Source organism: Podarcis bocagei, assembly GCF_964188305.1.
Source record: "Podarcis bocagei genome assembly, chromosome: 1".
In the NCBI taxonomy this organism is placed as follows: domain Eukaryota; kingdom Metazoa; phylum Chordata; class Lepidosauria; order Squamata; family Lacertidae; genus Podarcis; species Podarcis bocagei.
The window spans coordinates 62090626-62111217 of record NC_138125.1 but is presented as its reverse complement, the minus strand read 5'-3'; the positions used below and the strand labels follow the sequence as shown (position 1 = coordinate 62111217).

The 20592-nt window shown below is 41.6% G+C and overlaps 1 protein-coding gene across 9 annotated transcripts in view; it reads right to left on the bottom strand.

Moving 5' to 3' along the window:
* Positions 1-20592, bottom strand: part of NAV2 (neuron navigator 2) — a 535542-nt gene that overhangs the window by 47802 nt on the left and 467148 nt on the right. For 6 of the 9 annotated variants that reach the window (XM_081213978.1, XM_081213981.1, XM_081213973.1 and 3 more), the window contains 7 exons: positions 19248-19386; positions 14698-14989; positions 12308-13010; positions 10888-11352; positions 8642-8707; positions 7211-7255; positions 4341-4501 (listed from right to left, as the gene is read on the bottom strand). In XM_081213978.1, coding sequence (XP_081070104.1) covers positions 4341-4501; positions 7211-7255; positions 8642-8707; positions 10888-11352; positions 12308-13010; positions 14698-14989; positions 19248-19386 — 1871 coding nt within the window. The remainder of the gene's footprint in view (positions 1-4340; positions 4502-7210; positions 7256-8641; positions 8708-10887; positions 11353-12307; positions 13011-14697; positions 14990-19247; positions 19387-20592) is intronic. The other 3 variants (XM_081213976.1, XM_081213977.1, XM_081213974.1) reach the window with 2 other exon arrangements.

The following is a 20592-nucleotide window of genomic DNA, read 5'->3' as shown; positions in this document are numbered from 1 at the left end:
CTGAAAAGCTATACAAAGCCGACAATGGTACACAGTTGATTTCAACACATGACATTGAGCTCATTGAGCAATCTTCTAATCACAGACATTCATATTCCACACAGCCTTTCATGTTTCCTCCTCCCCTCACTCCCATGTCCCCTTGAATTTTGGAGTTAGCTTGGTTTGGGTTACTCCTGCATCAGCATCAAGACTAATTATGATTTGTCAAAATGTTGCTATAGCACTAGCTTTGAGCAGTGATCAAGGCAGAGGGAAGGCAAGCAAAGGTCCCCAAGAACTCTGGGGTGCAGAGACAAGGATTGCAGATGCCTAGGTACAGGCCCCAACACAACTCCAGACCTCACCTGAGATGGGTCCTTCTGAGTCAAAACCCCTAGAACAACACTCCTGAGTCAGAACATATTTAAAAGAACCACTACTGTCATCACTAAGGGCCTTTCTATCTTCAGTCTGCCACCTGGCAAAGAAGCTAATGCACCTGGGCATATATAACTGAGCAGCAAAAGAGTGCAAAGACGCCGCTTTAAACATTTTTAGATACTAATGGCATACGGGAGTGGGTGGCGCTGTGGTCTAAACCACTGAGCCTCTTGGGTCTGCCAATCAGAAGGTCGGCAGTTCAAATCTGTGCAACGGGGTCAGCTCCCATTGCTCTGTCCCAGTTCCTGCCAACCTAGCAGTTCGAAAGCATACCAGTGTGAGTAGATAAATAAGTACCACTGTGGCGGGAAGGTAAACACCATTTCTATGCACTCTGGTTTCCATCACAGTGTTCCGTTGTGCCAGAAGCGGTTTAGACATGCTAGCCGCATGACCCAGAAAGCTGTCTGTGAACAAATGCCAGCTCCCTCGGCCTGAAACGAGATGAGTGCCTCACCCCATAGTTGCCTTTGACTGAACTTAACGATCCAGGGGTCCTTTACCTTTTACCTTACTAATGACATATGTGGGTCTTGTTTGAGCAAGGTGTCTTGCTTGGAGCTGTCCATGGTACTGCTGTCCCTACACATTCTGACTGATTAATAGTTGCCATCCCTTTGACTTCCTAACACCGTGTCTGTTTCCTACCATCTACTGAAACCCTATTCTACCTACAGCTGCACACTCTAGCTTGGAGCTAATCCAGATCAGTGAAAATACTGGTGAAAGCATAATACTAATTATGGTTAGCTCCAAAAACCTTAAAGAAGGGAATTTTACATGCAAGAGCAGGGCAGAGAAAAGAGTGCAAGTCCATGGGGCACTCAAGTACAGTTAGAAGACTGGATGGCATTATACCTACACTGGTCTTCATTGGTAAGCTACATCAAACAAATGTCTCCTCATTTCTGTCTCCGCATCAATTCTGTAATCATCAGTGGAATAATTTTCTATCAGACAAAATCCATCACCCAAAGTAACGAAAATGATGATTTGTACAGAGAATGAGTGCTGCTTGTAATTCATTCTAGTTCCAAGAATTAAAGCTCCACTTCCCATTTCATATAGAGTTAGCACTAGCTTAGAATAAAATGGACTCAAGTTTTCCCATCATACTAGCAAATCTGATGGGACGAGAGAAACAAAAAGCAATCCCTGCAAAAGGCATGAATCCTAAGTTGTTCACTGCAGGTGTGGTCTGGCTTATTTCTTCTATCCTTTCAAGAAAGCACAAGTTCTAAACAAGCAGTAAAAGCTCCAGGAACAGGCAATATAGGCTTGCATCTCTTACAACATGTGTTTTAATCAGATTTTATTGCAGTGTCTTGGCATTTTATTGTATGTCATTACTGTTGGTAGCTATGTTAGGCACTGGTTGATGGAAAGGTGGGGTACAAATTTAACAAAGAAATAAATTATATGGTAAATATATAATCTTAATCAAGAACTTTGACACTTTATTAACAGGATTCCTTGAAATACACTTTTTAAAAAAGCTCCTTAAAGATGGAACTACATCAATGCAGAAATCATTAAATTACAAGGATAGGCAACAGGTTTCTGCAAGTCACAAAGCAATGCCCCATGGGTGTACACTTAGCTTTTTCATATACTTTATAGTCATTCTTGTAAACTGGTGAATGTATTTAAACAGTCAAACAAGAGCAAAGTACTCCAGGGTTTGTTTTTAGGGAGATATCAAAAATGGAAACGTACAATATTTCATAATTAGTATCTGGAATTAAGACGGGTATATATGTATGGAGTTTTCCTTCTTGAGGTAAGGCATTTACAGGACTGTGTTCCCAGGATGAAGACTGTGTTAATATAGCTGGAGCTCAGGCTATAGTCCAAGTGAGCTTTAAAGGACAGGAAGAGTATGGGGTTTGAGAAACCTGAATGCGAATGATATGGCTGTTAAGCCACACACTGATAGGGGAGGTTCCTTACTGGTTTGTCAAATAACACTTTTTTAATATTCAAGTTCATAAGTTTACTGTTCTAACCCAATGTCATGACAAACTTATAGAATTAGTGCTAATACAATAATACAGAACATACATCACCAAAATAAGCCAACTTCCATGATGAAAGACAGGGAAGATATCATAGACACCAACAACCTCAAATCTAGCTTGATTTCAGATTATACCTCCAAATCTCCAAAACAACTTATAGCGATTTTTCCCATCTTCTTTTTTTGCAGCCACTGCATAGAGGGCCATTCAAGATTACTTATTTTGAAAGAAACCTTCAGGTTTTGTTCTAAGATTAGCTATAATGTTCCTTTTTATAACACTTCACTTCTATTGTTACTTATTGTGGCAGATCATAAAAAATCTTAATAAACTGTTGAATATTAAGTATCTATATATGCATTAAAGGTAAAGGTAAAGGTACCCCTGCCCATACGGGCCAGTCTTGCCAGACTCTAGGGTTGTGCACTCATCTCACTCTAGAGGCCGGGAGCCAGTGCTGTCCGCAGACACTTCCGGGTCACGTGGCCAGCGTGACAAGCTGCATCTGGCGAGCCAGCGCAGCACACGGAACGCCGTTTACCTTCTCGCTAGTAAGTGGTCCCTATTTATCTACTTGCACCCGGGGGTGCTTTCGAACTGCTAGGTTGGCAGGCGCTGGGACCGAACGACGGGAGCACACCCCGCCGCGGGAATTCGAACCCCCGACCATGCGATCGGCAAGTCCTAGGCGCTGAGGTTTTACCCACAGCGCCACCCGCGTCCCATGTATGCATTAAATAACCTCTATTTTTTATATCAGCAGCAATGCCATACACATCCACAGGGGAAAAAATGCCTAATTAACTACCCTTCCTACTTTTCTTCTCCTGGAATTTCCTGACAACTGGTTTTGTACTTCACTCTTATTTTAGTGATTTACTTGGCAACCTTGGCAGCAAATTTTCTTAGCATCTCAGTTATTTGGTCTCTGGACCAAATAACACTGTGGCAACATGACTACACAAACAGGGCAGTAGTATCTTTTGCTAGCATTAGATGTCATCAGGCAAGAGCAATTAATGCCATATATGGAGTACCATCAGTGTGAAGATCTCCTTGGTCATGGAGCATGGATAAATTGCAATTAAGTGTGATTAGGACTGTTGTGTAGCAGAATCCTCTGCTCGCAGAAGAGAAGGGCGTGAACTGAATATCACCCACAAGAGATGGCAGCTACTTCCCTTCCCAAGCTCTGAAGCTGGAATGGCCATTGCTATTCAGGCCCTTTTCGCCATGTTTGGTTAAATTATAGTCTCTTTGTTTGAGATGATAGTGCTACAGCGCCTACTTTTGCCTCTTGCCTTACTGACCACCATTGTGTGGCCCTCAGATGGCTGTCCAGAAGGAACTCTGGCCCTTGTTTCCCACCCCGGGAAACATCCCATGCTAATATACCCTTAAGGACATGACAAAACTGCCTATTTTCCCTCTGGCACTCTCCTCTCTCAGATTGCTAGGCCAGTTACTGCTGGCCTTCTTAAGGCCTCCTTTGCAGATACATCTGTCCTGGGTTTTAAAATCTTTGTGTTTGGCTTCTCTCATGCCTAACTCTCTGTACTTGCCTACGGACTTCCTAGCTTGACCTTTTTCCTCTGATTACGGTATACCTCATAATGTAGCCTGCCATATTGAAAGGCCTAGAGAGTTGCTAAGCATTCCATTCTGGGCGATGAAATGATAAATAAAACATTACAGTGATGTAGAGGAGGGGAACAACTGAATTTAAATAAAATTATTTTTAGAAAATATTTGATTCTGAGTACTATCACCATACAGTTGTGCAGGCAGAGATCCCACTTTAGTTTGTGGCGAGGAAAAAAATCAATGCACTATCTGCTACTTTGCAAAGGTAAGCATGCTAAACATGTTCCAGTTATGAAAAGCAAAGAGTTCACTCACCCAGTTGGGAGAAGTTAAATCTAGTTCCAGAAGGTGATGTGATGCTGGAACCAGAGGAAAATGGAGAACTGACAACTGTATCCTGAAGTCCTCCTGCAGAGTGGGAACGCAGCCACTCTTTTGCTTCTTCTTGACTGCGAAGTTGTGATGAAGGAGTATACCTGTGCAGACAAAATAAGCTTTAGCATTTGCTCAAAAAATGTTTCGTTTACCGAAAATCCATAAGCACGTGTACAGGAAAACAGGCAGCGAGCCTGAAAGAAGTCTCCTGCCTACCAGAGGCCTTTTCTTTTCTTTTCTACATTGGATTGTGCCAGAAGGAAGTTAAATGGGGTGGGTGGGGGAGACTTTGGGAGTCTTAAAAATGGCTTTTCTTATATTCAAGCCATGTAAATGATCAGAATTTCACTTTTCACAAGACAAAATGTTTTAATTTCATTTTACAAATGTTGGCCGAGTATCCAATCTCATGTGAAATGCTACTTTTCAGCACAGGACAAACATGTTGTTGGAAAGGTGGGTGAAGGATCTGTAGAAAGAGGACATAGTGAAGCAAAATGAGATGCATATAAGCATCCATGAAAAGAAATAGTGTGAATTGAGAGGAAGCTTTCACATGGCTAGAGATTAACAAAGCAATCGCTTCCTGGGGCTGCCCAGCCACAGGGATAATTGGAGTGGAGAAATCACAACTGCATCCTAAGCTTCAGACTGGTGTGGCAGAGGAAACCACTCAGAGGAGCCCAGTTCCCGCTCAATGGGCTGGCTCAGGTCCCAGCAGATCTTTAGCCTGCCCTGCTCTGCTTCACTTTGAAAGACCTCATTGAAAGGCCTTGTGTTGGCTTCTGCTGATGGCAAGATTTCTGGCAGCAGCTCCCAAACAGCCAGCATTTCCTGTGGCGGCGAAGCCTCCTTGACTACAAAACCTGGCAGAGTTGGTCAGAAGGACACCTTCACCTAATCATAAACCCTATCAGGGGTGTAGATGTATCCCTAAGAAAGCTACACCAAGCTTGTAAATAGGCACTTACATAAGGTGCACATAAAAGTACAAACTGTCTCCAGACAACTGGGCAAAGATGTTAGCTCTTCCCTGCTTTTCGGGCTGCTGGTTAGAGTATAGGATAGGGTTGCCATACATCCAGAATTTCTCAGATATAGCTAGAATACGGCAGTCGGAAGCAGTGTCTAGGCAGAAATCACTGTAATGTCCAGATGTATGGCAACCCATGTCAGAAGTCTAGATTTTCAGATTTTGTAAAAAAAAGAAAGCAAGCTCAACAACTTTTTGTGTGTCCGGATTTTCACTTTTTGAAATATGCCAACCCTAGTATAGGACCAGGAACGGAAAGACTAGATTAAAATTCCCACTTAATCATGAAAGTCAGTGGTAAGCCACTGTCATTATTGCTCAGTTTAGCTAACCTCACATGATAGTTGTATAGGTAATGTGGGGCTTGAGTGAGGGTGGCGGGGTAACATCCTCCCCATTCAGGGAGAAAAGAATATAGAGCTAATAAATTTTAAAACACACAACAGAGGTCTACTGGTATTTGCAAGACTGGGATTACTGGTCCTTACAAAACAAAAAGCAACAAAAAACAAAAAATGGGGAGGAGGAACCCAGGTAAAGCCTATTTATATGCAAATATAAATTTTGTGCATGGCAGGTTCTGGATCACAGTGATCATCATCACATCCTCAGTTATTTTTTAGTCTTTGAAGTAAATGAGAATGCACAACTTTTAAAAGGGTACTGGCAACACCACTGTCTTCCTGCCATTAGCCTTGAATTTTGAGTATTGGTTTCAGATACTGACGATAAAAGTCATTCATGTGTATAGATCTTTCAGGGATTGAAGCCATAAACAGGCACACAAAATTTAGCACAATATGCTAAAGAACAAACATATAAATACCTACCTCTTTGACATTCAAATACTTTAAACTTAAAAGATGTCATTCATTATTTAGCTGGAGACATTTGACAGGCACAGAAAACAATTCAGACCGACCAATCTCTCCCCACCATCACCCCACAAATTAGCAAAATGCTTTTAGCACCTAGCTCAGTGTGACAATCAAAGCTGCTGCAAAGAACAATGTCTTTGTAGTGCAGAATAAATTGCAGCTCTAATGTAAAGCCATCATTTCTGTTATCTAAAAAAGTATTTATAATACAGTCTGAAATTGAACTGTTTTGCCAGATACTTTCCACTGAGTGAATTCAGCACTTTCATTTTGTTGTATTCAAGTTAATGAACCTAGTAAACCTAGTAAACATGTTTAAAGTCTACTTTCTTTACAAAAGAAACATATTCTTCTGTGTAATTTCTCTTAATGTCAAATCACATGTATTATATGTTTTGGAAGCAGACATTTATGGAGCACCTGATTGGTTTGATACTTTTTTGTATTTAAAGTACTAGTACAGCTCCAACTGTTGTATTGTAAAATGTGCATTTTTAATGACCTCTAAATTCCTCTTGATCCGCATTTCAGAACTTACACTGTGAGAATATCATCAACTAGTTACTACTTTGGTCGTAAAAGCTGCAAATTATTGCTTGCAAATCAAGCTCAGTGATGGTTTGTGAGATGCACTTTTCGAAGAGCCAGCCAGCTACTGTTGAAGTCCCTGCTCAAGCTGAGACGTTATCAGATGGAAAGAAGCATGTAGGGTAAAGGAAAGGGGGCAATGACCTGCTTCAAAGAGGCTGAGGGAGAAAGGAGGAAGAGATTGCAGCCAGGCACTGCAAAAGCTGAGACCACCACCACCACCAGCACTACTGACGGCCACAAGAGACACACAAAGCAAAGCTCCAAAAACCACATGGAAAACTGCTTATGCTATGTGGAAACACCAATACCTGAGTCCTTTCTTAGGCAAAGTGTTCCTATCAAGATGAGGGTCGCTGTAGAAAAGTTAAAAGAAAAGAACTTCAGAAGAAAAGAACGAAAAGAGGAGGATTAAAGATCAGCTTGAAAGAGAGGAGAATTTACTATTAAACAGCTGCACCATGGTACTGGAAAAGATAACGAGAGCCCCTGCCAAGCTGACATGCAAAAAACCTTCTTACCACGTGTGGGTTGTGTTATATACAGAACATGCACAAGGGACCATGCAAGATGAAGACTTTGGACCCTCAAACCACTTAACTCCGTGTAAGCACCATTTTACTTTTATATGACTTTTTATGGTCATTTGAAGGTAGGGATCACACAGTGACCTCCCTGTTTCTGGATGTGGCTGGAAGAAGCTAGCTTTTAATATGAAGTGTACATGCCTAAGATGAATGCATTTAGGACACAGATGGCCACAATCTTTTTTTCTATCTCTAACAAATGCACATCACTGAAAATGGCGACTAGGCAAATGACCAACCAACAGGGATCCGAGTTTCCACTTTCAGGAGACCAGGGTACTACTGTGGTGCAGATCACATGTGATTGTTCCTGGCATCCTATACATAGTAGGAACGGCTACTGTTATAAATTCTCACAAGGGCCACCAATAGCAACAAATACATTTGCTTTAAATAAGGTGTGACAGGTGGGTGTTGATAATGCCACTGTATGATACATTTAAAAAGCAGTTGCAACAAATGCTCTTAAAATATACTGCTTTAAACAAACTAATAATAACAATCTTGGATTCTCCAATCACAAGACTTTCAATCTAGCTGAAAAGGTTTCCCCACCTACTGAAATCTGAAATGGTACCCGTGCAGGAGACATAGAAGCATTAGAATTAATTCTCTATCAGTTACTGGTGTCAGATGAACAAAGCACAGATGACAGCAACAGCACTTCTGACATACCTTGCTTCCTTGCATTTACAAGGACACACACACACCCCTACGATCCTCCCTCTCCCACCCCACAAGCTAAAATGGGTGAGCATCTTGTAACAGGAAATATATTTCAGCCACGGTGGGAGGTTGGGGGATAGAGGGATCAAGACAAAAAGGTGATACGGCCTGAAACGTGAGGGAAAGCAGCATGCCACCAGAATGCCGAAATGCTAGTGAGAGTTTACGCTGGCAAATAAAATTATGGAACTTTAAAGAGATTGTTCATTTTGTTCTTGGAAAAACTGCCTCTCCCCAGAGTAAACTGGGACACAGTGCTGTAAAATGGTCTCTCACTGGCATGTCTTTTGAGTGACGGTTTACACATCCCAGTGAAACACACACACTCTTCACTGAGCACAGTCTTGCACAATACACTTTTGGCTTCTCAAGTGTGAAAATGAACCTTCTCGGCTGTTTGTGCATTCTACTGCCCTGAGACAGCATTACCTGTCCTGCCTCCTGGGTAAAGTATTTCTGCAGAATTTGGGACTAGCAGCAGGGGAAGAGAGAGGGCTAGAAGAATAAAGTCCAACAAGACAAAAACAAAAACAACAAAAAGAGAGAGGAATATTAGCACAAAAGGAAGAAAGGGAAAGAGTTTTTGTATGTTACGATGCCACAGCAAATTAGAATGTTCTAAGTGGGAAAATGGTCTACAACGGGGTTAGACAGCTTCAAAATTTCTTTCAACTCCTGTGGTTTTCACTGGAGAAACATTTAACATCAGTTCCAACTTCTTTGTTTTGTGGTTTCTTATCCATACAATGGTTGCATGAGAACCATTTTCCATAGGAATGCAAACTGACAAGGATCTTGAACAAATGGGTAAGTTGGCATGCCGTTGCAGATCCATGACCATAAAACGAAGTTGATAGGTGCCATTCCCAAGCCAAAACAATCTGAGGAACTGCAGATACTAGAACCCAACTTTTGCTTTGAGTGGTGAACCAACCATTGAAATGGATCTGGGAAAGATCTAAATACATGGGTCTGCCTATTTCTGGGGTGGATATGGAGGGCAGAGAACAAGTGAGAGCATTCTGGTGAAAATGCTTTTATTTAGGACAACAAACCTCCCCAGCTGCCATAGCCCAAGGTGGGTAGGAATCGTATCATTCCTATGTTCTGTAGAAGGCTCAGCACATCTCTTTTGCAAGAAAAGGTAAATGTAGCAATATAGCTACAGCAGCAGTAGCATAGCACAAAAGCTCATACTATCATCAATTATACAAGAAAAAGTGACATATCCAATTTGTCTTTGTTTAGCTCCTGGTGCCTACCTTCTAACTTGCCCTTACTCATCAGATCAAAATTGTGGTAGTAAGTAAGATCAATGAAAATAGCTCACTTTTGCAATCAAAATAAATATAGGGTGACAAAATTAAACTGGATTACTTAGTCATCATAACTGTGATGGCTATGTCCAGAAAGGAACAACAGATACTAAATCTTAGGGCCAAACTACACGTGAGGTTAAGAACATCATTAAATGCATCTTTGCAGCTAATGTCCAGGTTTCTAAAAATACAAATTACACCATATTGATAATTAATGGGAACAGAATAGATATGAAGAGGGAATTTAAGTCTTTCATCTTCTGCAATCCTAAAGAAAATCTCTCTTCTGAAGTTGGTATTTGCTTTGGGTAAAACCTCCATGGGCATTAATGGAATAGTTTCTTCCACATCAAATACCAGCAACACAGGAAGGATTTTTCTCAGGACTGCAGCAGAGGCTTAAATTCCATATTCTGGTCTGTCCTGGTCCAGTTAATTATTTGTTAATTAAACCAGATAATGCAATCTGCATTTATTTTAATGGCACATTAAATGTCGTATGTAGTTTGGCCCCTAGTATTTCAAAGTACTTAACATTCATTATCTCAGTAATTACCAATAGGCCAGTATTACTGTCCACATGTTAAAAAGGAAAGAATAAAGTGGATTGATAATGGCTTGCCTAAGATTATCTAGCAAATTTGTGGCTGAGCTGAGATTTGAACTAAATCCTTCCCAACTCACATCTCTCCCTATGTCTCGGGCACTATGCTTTATGTTGAGTTTTTATGCCTTGATCTATGAAATTATAACCTACACTGATTTATTGGCCTAATACAGTACTGAAAAGTAATGTACTGATGTGATCCTAGCTGAGATCTAAATGGCAGAACAGGATGCCCATCGAATGGATGGACACGACAAGGCATGCTGCTCTTTTCAAGCATTGTCTGACAGGAAATAAAGCATGTTCTTCATGGTTGCCACACTATGTCAAGGTGTATGCCAAGCCTTACTCATGGCTGTAGTTCTCACTGGTGAAATCTGACTTGTGACGATACAGTTCATATATGAGGTGGTTTGTTATTACCCGTCTGAAAATCTAGGCACTTTTCATCATACATGTTTGGGAGCCCAGAGTTAACAGAGATTTTTTAAAGGATGACAGGCACAGTGGGCACAGTGATCACAGCCATCTGTTGAACACCCTAGATTAATTCATGCTTGCACAACAACTTCTCCATCAATCCTTATTTACCTCATAGGAATGTCAAACTGAACAAAAATAAGTTATCCTGAATGACACTTGAACTCAGTGGGAATAATTCACAGTGAAACATGTCATGATTAAGCTACCGATTACATAAACCACAGTATGTATCACAAAGGTCTTCGGGGGGGGGGGCGGAATCTCACCTCTCTGACAATGTTGTCTTTACACTGTTGGTTCTAACAAAGGGAGTCAGCGAGTCATCTTTAGAAGCTGCAATCAAGCCACTGGACGAGTTGTGGCTCAGGCCGCCTCCACTGCTGAGTGAAATATCTATGGATTCACAACTGGTGTGCAGGCTGCTAACAGACTGGTATCCAATCCCATCCTTGCTAACAGCAGAAGAACTACTGGCATTAGTGCCCCAGGTTAAGCTGTTGGAAGGAGCCGAATGAGCTGAACTGGGACTAGAAGCTAATGGAGACTGGTTCATGTCTGCATTCTTGCTATAAAGGGGACTACTACCACCACTGCTCAGTATGCCACTGCCAGGAGAATCCAGGTTCCCCTGTTGGTTCATGGTTGCATGTGGGTTGGAGATGACCACTGAGTTTTTCATGCTTTCTGCAGTAGTGATGGGAGCTTGTTTACTTGGCTTTCCACCAAAAAGTCTGAAGAAGGGAAGAAAAGGAAAGAAAGTCAGGAAACATACTAAGAACCTTTGAGTTTAAACTTTTTTTTCATATTTTACTTGGCTCAAACACATTTGAGAGAAATCCTTATTTGTCAGATTAATGGGATACATTAGAGATTATTTCGTTCTGATCTATACTGTGTGTAGATGGACATCCACAGAGTATAACTTGCACTCAAAATAGGCAAATTGGTGTCAGTGCACCAATGAGTGAGGCATACTAATGCTGACTTGGATCTGAATGAAGTGTGATAGCTTCCCCCTTTCCTCTATGTTCACCTCTGTCACTAAATGCTGGATCAAATAAGGTCATTCTAGGATTTCCCTCTGCCCATGCACACCTCTAATTATTCTGCCATTGTGTAAATACGTAAGTATTCATATTAACATACTTTTCAGGATGTGCATCATGTACTTTCTCCTAGATTCATGTTGGGCAAGCTACTGTCCCACTTAATATTGGGGGGGAAGGGGGAGGAAATGGGCACCAAGCTCACCTATAAAGTATATGCAATCTTGGCTAGGATCACCAGAATGACTGTTTCTAGCTATGAACAGGTCTGCAATGACGGTGTTTTAGCAAATCTGGCATGCAAAACATGTATTCTTTACAAAAGGAAAGGAAAATTTCATTTTCAGAAGAGGTGATCTTTTGGATTTCATCCAGAATGGCAGTGTAACAGAGGATTTATTGTGGCTAACGTCGTTCCCAGAGAATATTTCATTCAGTGTTTCACTCTGTTTTTACTTTATACACTGCTTTTATGGCTTTATGCCATGAAGCTGTCTATACATCATCATCATCATCATCATCATCATCATCATCATCATCATCATCAATTTCTGTTTAAAGAATGTCAAAGTCAGAATATAACCCTCCAAAGCGTCTGAACTCCTTTCAGGCACTGCACAATTGAACAAGCTCTACATACCTGCGCAAGGTAGGGGAGGCTACATCTGGGTACTTGACTCCTTGCTGGTGAGCACTCTGGGATGCACTTGAAACCGGCTGAGATGCTGGGTTCATTTTAACAGAATTACAAGAGATTACACTTTCGTTGTCCGATGAGATCCCTTTCTCTTTATCCGTTTGGTTGACTAAACCTGGCAGAGAGCTCCCAAGGGCAACTTTGGCTGGCTCTCTCATTTTAGGAACAGGCAAGCCTGCTGACTTACTACTTATGTTGGAATCTATGCTACTGGTGCTAGATCTATTGCCAGCTCCGCTTCTGCTGCTGGATTTGCTGGGCCTGGGTAAACTCCGGTACTGAAGATTGCTTCGAGTACTAATGGCTAAGTAACCATCGTCCTGATTCTGTGAGCCATCAACACTAGTCTTCCGACCAGTAGACCGTCCCATAAGTCCAGATGACTTAGGGATTTTGCCCAGGGTAGCTGATCTACTAGTGATAGCTGCCCCACTAGCTGTTATTATGGTCATGCCTACAGCTGACCCACTCTGTTTTTTAAATCCAAATGCATTTGTGTTAGCAGCAGCTGTTCTAGAGTTATTTGCAGAAGGTTTCTTTGATTCATCACCACTGCTCCGTCCTGCATCTGATGGGGAACGTTTAATGTGTCCGGATTTGGGAGAAATTCTACCCTTTTCCGATACCTTGGCATCATCAGTTTTTCCTAGGAAAAAAGGAAAGTAAGTTCAAATATTGGATGGTACCAAACACTGTGCACATTAGTATAACGAAGTGATGAAAAAGCTTAAAACACATGAAAAACAAGAGTATGTGGAAGCATTCTAATTTTGCTTAATTTCTAGAAATCAATAGCACTATGCACAGGAATGACAGGATAATATAACTGCTCTGTTTAAAAGTGAAATTTGAGCACATGGGCCCAATGATTCAAACCAAGTGAACACGATATCCTTAGGGCAGATGTGGCAAAACTTTGGCTCTCAGGTGTTGCTGAACTACAACTCCCATTGGCCCCAGCAAGTACAGCCAATGGCCAAGGATGATAGGAACGGTAGTCCAAAGGTTCCCCACACTTACCCAAGGGCAGTGCTATTTTTCTAGAAAATGAGGTGCCGGAACTAACCATGAATACCTCCACCTGAGAGGTGCCAGAACTGAGTATCATTGAGTTCCAGGTGAAAAAAAGCCCTGCCCTAGGGTATGAAAAATTGGGGCAACTGGAGGTGGTTGTGCAAGAATGAGGCAAGGCAGTGCATCAACCACAGTGGTCGCCTCCAGCCACACCCCTCCTCTCCTCACCCCCATCTCTTAGTTTAAAGTTCTTCTGTCCATACTAACATGCCAGCAGCCCTGGTACTCTCACTCTCCCTTGCTCTGAACAGGGGGTGCATCCTAAGTGCAAGGCCTTCTGGGTGATGTAGGCCACAGAGAGCCTGTGCTGCTATTGTTTCACAGTGGTAGTTAGAAAATACTTTTTTGCACTTAGTTTTGAACAGGGGGCAGCAAACTACGACCCGCGGGCCAGACATGGCCCATGGGGGTCGTTAAATCGGCCCCTTGCCCTTGCCGCCCGCTCAGTCAGTCCCCGCGTGGAGCTAAACCAGCGCAGTGCGTTGGTTTAGGTCTGCGTGGGAACTGACTTCCAGGACGCAGCCACGGCTTCCTATTGGCTGCAGGAAGCTTCTGCAGCCAATAGGAAGCCGCAGACGCCACCTCCTCCCTCGCCATGGCTCCGAAAGCCCGCGGGGAAAGAGCAGTGGGCTGACACACATTTGCACGGGTGCGCACACTCCCATGCACGGGTGATCCGGCCCACCGGCGGAAAAGTTTGCCAACCCCTGGTTTAGAACCTCAAAGTTACTTTAAAATTAAGGGTACCTATAAACCAGGCTAAAGGTGCCTACACACTCAGTTTCTCTTGCTATATTTCATTTGCAATGGCATGCAGTGTTAAGAAATGTGCAGGGACAATTAGTTATCACAGCTGGATATGATGCTTGCAAGGCGATAGGTTGCATATGCAACTTAGACACATTTTCTAATTAAGTAGATTGTTATTTTAAAAAAAGAACAAGCTGGTCTTAACTAAGCATTCAAAGGTGCCTTCAGATTTATTTACACTTTCAAGAAAACACATGAGTTCTACTGCTTAGCACATACATCATCCATTCAATTTCACCCCAGTTACAAGACACTATTGAGTCGACATCATTGTTGGCAGGACCTCTTCAGTTTGGCACTGGTACACAACGGCAGAGATTTATTGCACAGTTCTCCATCAAAGACAAGCAGAGATCAAAATGCAGTTGAAATCCTGACAGAGGAAATTTTCTTCTAACTGCACAAATTCTTGGCCTGCATTGCTTGTCTGTTGGCTGTGCATTCCTCACCTGTTCCAGGTGTCTTCAAAGTTCCTGAGGTGGCTGCCGTTTTTGTCCTTGGTGTGGTAATGCCAACCTGAGCTGACATGCCCCGTCTCCAGGAACCCGTCTGCGAAATGACTGTGTTCTTCCTCCCAGAATTGCTTTTATCAGATTCATCAGACACATCAGAGGGATTCCTTCTCCATTTAGACCCAGGCTCCATCTTCACACCACTGTCTGAGCCACCATCGGATTTCTTGATTTCGTCGCCAGACCACAAGGAATTCCGCTCCACTTGGGAATGCTTTTCAGCATCAGTCTGAAGAGAAAAAGGAAATCATAAACTTGTAAACTTTTTCTTCCCCCAGCATCAAAAATCTAACCCTTGAAAACTTCACTAATTATTTAAAGACCTCACTAAGGACTTTTTACTTAAGTTATTTTTTCTCCTTTACAATATTTTTTTTTTTAAAAAATCAGTTCTAAATACAAACAATAATTAAACTGAATCACATTTTCTGTAAATTCATTTCTAATGCACTTAAGCAAAAAAAGTCACTAAATAAAAGACATAAAAACAAGATTTATAAAGGTGAGAAATCAACTGATTCATCCTGAGCTTCCTCACAATATCTTTTACTACAAGACAGGAACCCACTTCAAATCTGTGTTGTGAGCTTCTTCCTTTGTTCTGCTTTCCTATCCCCTTACTGGCAATGTGATCTGTGGAGTATGAAGAAGCAGCTTTTCGCAAGACTGAAATGTGTGCTTCCCGCACACCCACAGCCTCACTCTAACTTTATCATCAACTGAGGTGAGAAATTTTCAGAAGTGGCAATGCTTCACATCTGATGACTAAATTTAAATTTGTGATTACCTAGAATCTCCTAAAAGCCTGGTTTATTTATTCCTCACAATTAATTCTCTCCCCTTTTCCTCCAAATGAATGCTACAAGGCAGCCCTGTTTCGGGAAGCTTTTAATGTTTGATGTATTATAGTATTTTAATATTCTTTTGGAAGCCGCCCAGAGTGGCTGGGGAAGCCCAGCCAGATGGGGGGGTATAAAAAATAAATTATTATTATTATTATTATCATTATTATTATTATTATTATTATTATTATTATTATTATTATTACAAGCTAGGACCCTTCAAGTACAATATTATTATTTTTTCTTCATATGATAACCAAGGGAAGGGACCCTTTTCTGGGATGTATTCTTTATCTGCACTCTTTTGTTTCACTTGCACTGGCTTCACCATCCATCCGAAATGATTTGCAATTCAAATCCCCCACATGGAGACTGACAGCCACAAATGCCAAAATAGCTGAAAAAGCTGTGAACCTGCTACACATATGGGAACCCAAAATTGCAGGCGCTGGGGGAATCTGTGTCTTTGGGCACTCTATTTATTCCTTATCCTGCTGAGTGGGTCCTTTTATTTCCTGCCCTGTTTACATAAATAAAACATTTCAAAATGCAAAATAGGCAACATTTTTCTTCAGACATGAGGCATGATCTTACAAACTAAAGGTGACCTGGGCTCATGTTTCATGGGTGGGGGAGCATTTTAGGCCATTTTCAGATGTGGAAGGAGAGCAACTGCCACATTTTCAGAGGGGTGGAATGGCAGAGGCTTCTATTTTCCTTTTTTAAATAAAACATTTTTTAAAAATAATTCTGCCACAGCAGCTACACTCCTCCAAACAGCCTGTGAGGAGCATCCCTGTAATGTATCACCTGAAAACATGACATCATGGTGTATGATTGTTCTGAGTGCACTGGTGAGGGGAAATATTCTTTTGACCAAGGAACAGCAGCCATTTCCATTCAAGGAAGAGAAGCTGCACTCACAGAAGGACTCATTCAGTTGAGTGCAATTCTTGAAAATACAGTGGTACCTCGGGTTAGATACACTTCAGGTTACAGACTCCGCTAACCCAGAAATAGTACCTCGGGTTAAGAACTTTGCTTCAGGATGAGAACAGAAATCATGCTCCGGCGGCATGGTGGCAGCAGGAGGCCCCATTAACTAAATTGGTGCTTCAGGTTAAGAACAGTTTCAGGTTAAGAACTGACCTCCGGAACGAATTAAGTACTTAACCCAAGGTACCACTGTATAATGAAAATGCTAGATGCAACCCACAGTCCTACTGATGCTAAACCTCACAGTGTAATCATACAAATTCGGCAAACTGAGTGAAGGTGCACATGCCCTGAGGTGAGGCAAGAGGCTTCCCTCCAGAAACTTAGCTTACTTCAGCAGCCCTTACTCCGCTGGATTGGTTTTTATTCTGCAGGTCTTCAAACTGTTGTATTTTAATAAACATGACCTTGCCCTGACACGCTGTGGCTTGTTTCCTCTTTTGGGGTGTGGGGGCAATGGTGCTTCTGCCTTTAGCAGGCATGGGTTTGGCCCACCCACCCCTCACCTAGGAAGAGACATGATTTGTTTTCTCCTGGGGTTAAGGGTTGCTAGCTCACCTGGGCTGGAATGCTCAGTTAGGAAAGGCAAGACTGACTGGATTCACCAATGTCATTCTTCCCCCTGCTCATTCTTAAATAATTGATTAACCTTTATATGCCACTTAAGGAGCTCCAGGTGCTGTACATGGTTCCGCTTCTTCCCTTTTCCCTTCACAAAAATCCCTGTGAGGTATGTTAAGCTGAGAGGCAGTGGCTGGTCCAGTGAGCTTCACGGCTGAGTGAGGAGTCGAACCCTGGTCTCCCGGGTCATAGTTCAATGCTCTAACCATTACACCAAACTAGCTTTCCTTTATTTTCATGGTGCGTGGCCTCCTGCCCTCTTTTTCACAGCCTGGGCTTGTGCTAGCTGCTTTTCTAGAGGAACTGCATAGGAATTTTGTGGGGAGCCCCTGATTGGCATCTGGGACTCCTCTTCTTATTGTTACATTTCCTCAACTTGTCATGTATCAATTCTTCTGGGGTGTGGGGGCAACTAGGCACCACCAATTTAAAACACACATGAAAACTCTTGATGCACAACTAGAGGCAAAACTCTTTAACGCAGCCACAGCTATGCACTTCATGGCAAGAGAACGAAGAGTAACACTTCATGGCAACCGAACTGTTATATTAAAAACTGCTATTAAAATATTTTCACGTTTCAATTAAAAGAAAAGAAAAGAAGTGAAATAATAGCAGCACAGAAATATTTACGAAACAGCAACGGTTAGAAAGCATGAACAAATTGCCTTTGACTTGTGAAAACCCCTAAATTATTGCATTCTTCAAAGAAGTTTTAGATGTAATCAGGTTGTATCCACTTTGGAAAGCAAAAGAGAATGCAAATTCTTACAGCTCATCTTGGGGACAGAAAATTTCCAAATTGCATACTGATGCAAAATTCTTTACTGTTTTTGGGTCTGTTGGCTAGGAACACTGGAAGCTCCTAGAATGCCACCTACAGACATTAAATATAAATTTCTTGTGAAACGCTGCCAAAAGACTGGATAGCTAGTAACAACATGCAACCTTGGAAAATAATAGTGCATTTCATTAAGTAGACAGGTTTACATTTCCGCTGAAAGTGTAATCATCTTTACACTTTTATTTGAACTAAATTAAAAATCTATTCCTTAATTAATAGTAGATTATACAGTTTCAGTGTCAAAGAAAGAAAAAGAACTATTTGTTAGATGTGTGTGGTCTTACTCTTTTTTCAAGTTCAGCACCTAATTGTTACATTTCTGTGGAAGCTGAAAAGCCACTGATCCTCAGCACAGACAAAGGTTGCTGTGTCTTTCAACTCTCAATGCTGGGACACTGCCTTGAGACAGACTGCAATAGGTGAAGTGTGTTTTTATTTTAAAATAGTTGGCCTTGGATGTAACCTCCGTTTGTGACAACGTGAGAAAAGGATGTCTGTGTATATTTCACACTTGGTATGTATGAGTGAAGTCTCCATGAAAAGAAAAGAAAAGTTTCTAATCTTGAATGTGGACCTTTGGCATGTTCAGTTGTATATGTGTAGATAACACATGGGTTTGGGGGGCAGAGGTAGGCAGAATGGTCTAGTCTTACTCCCCCCCCCCCAATATGTTTGGTCAACAGTCAATACTCTCTTAACCACACAGTTTAAGGCAATTATTTCATTCATCCAGACCAATGTAAGATCATTCAGGGAAAGGAAGAATCGGCATATCAAATATTACTGAAAGCCACCTACTGTAGCGCAACATAGGCAACATATAAAATAAGCAAACATAAAAAATATTGTATCAATTTTTAAAAGCACATGACAATCACCAAAACATATAGGGGCATCAACAATTCATTATTCTAGCCTGGTCGTGTCTCTGCTCTGATCTCTAGGAGCAGTCAGGAAACATCAGAATCTGGAAACTGATCTATGTTTTCTTAGAAGTAGGTCCCATTGTATGGAATGGGGTATACTCTTTAGGACGGCAGCCTTGAAATGCAGAAGCTTCAAATGAAATAAGTCCTTAATTCTCTTTTGGTAAAGCAACAATATACACAGGCTCATGAGGCACTGAAGGTAATGAATATCTCCAACACTATTAAAACATGTCTGATATAGAAAGGAAACCTTACCTGGGAATCTATATTCTTACGAGAGGATGCAGGTGTGTTGGCATAGGAGCTGATGGAGGAGCTTGTGTTAATGTCATCGGTGCTGAGGTTATCTATGGTGTCACTGATCCCACTGCTGACAGAACTGCTGTCATCCCAGCTGAGGGGAGGAAAAAAAGCCACAAAAACTTCATAACTCAAACAAACAATAGCCACAGCTACACCAAGAAGCCAGGTGACACACAAGGGAGCTTTAAAACATCTCAGGGTCTCACAGCAATTATTGATTTAGGCCTCTAGAAACAGTTTCAAACAGAATCAAATATCAATTCAGGCAACTTCCCTAAGTGCTTTTTTTTAAAGAACGCTGACATTATTGCTGTTGTAGCTTTCTTACTTTTACACAACACAAAATCATGCTAGCAGATTTTAACACAGAAAGTGAGAGAAAAGATGGCAATTTGGAGGAAGGTGGGCAATGAACTTCATTCTGGATTTTTGCTAAAGTGAAATGAACCACTTGGAGCTTGGTATTTCTTTACAATGTTCTGGCATAGACTTACTTCTATTACCTACCGGTTATTTTATCATTTTGTTTTACAGTGATTTACAGTGGTTTGTCTGTTGGGAATCCTGTGAGGCAGACAATTACTAGTTACAAGTTACAGAAGGGGCAAAGAGCTAGGGGCTTGCTCCTGACCACACAACTGAGGTGGACCAATGGCCTGACTCTGTGTGAGGCCACGGCCTATATAGCCCTCAGGAAGAGCTTCTGGAAAAAGTAACACATGAAGCAAATCTTTACCGGTTCAAAGACAAATGTGATCTCATACAGAAGGCCTCTCTGTGCAAGTCACAGGGTGCTCTTATTAAGTGTACCTGACAGGATGATATGCCCTTTCATCAACCTCTCAAGAGCTAGATATGCAGTATCACTTCTAAACTCAGTTGGGGTTGGCGGGGGGAAGGCGGAGATGAAGCAGAAATTCATTCAGGAGCTGCCAGCTGGATTCAGTTTCTAAAGTTACACCATGCGCAAAAACAAAGACTTACTATGTAAGACTTGCCTCTTCAAGCAAGAGACAATAGTGTGTTTTTTAAATCCTCCGAGCATGGAATGCAACATAGAATAAAAGCACATATGCAAAAGTTGTAACTGATAACACATGAACTGATTTAAATATGAACTACTAGTGGAGAGATTTGTAAACAGGAATATAATATTTAAAAAGTCTTCAGAGAAGGCCCTAGAGAATTATTAGGCAGTGGCCCAGCTGTTTGCAATATGTTTTGGGACATATCGCATAAAGGACAGCTGGGATAGGCACACTCTAAACTCATCCCCCTGGGGTTAAGTTTCACCAAT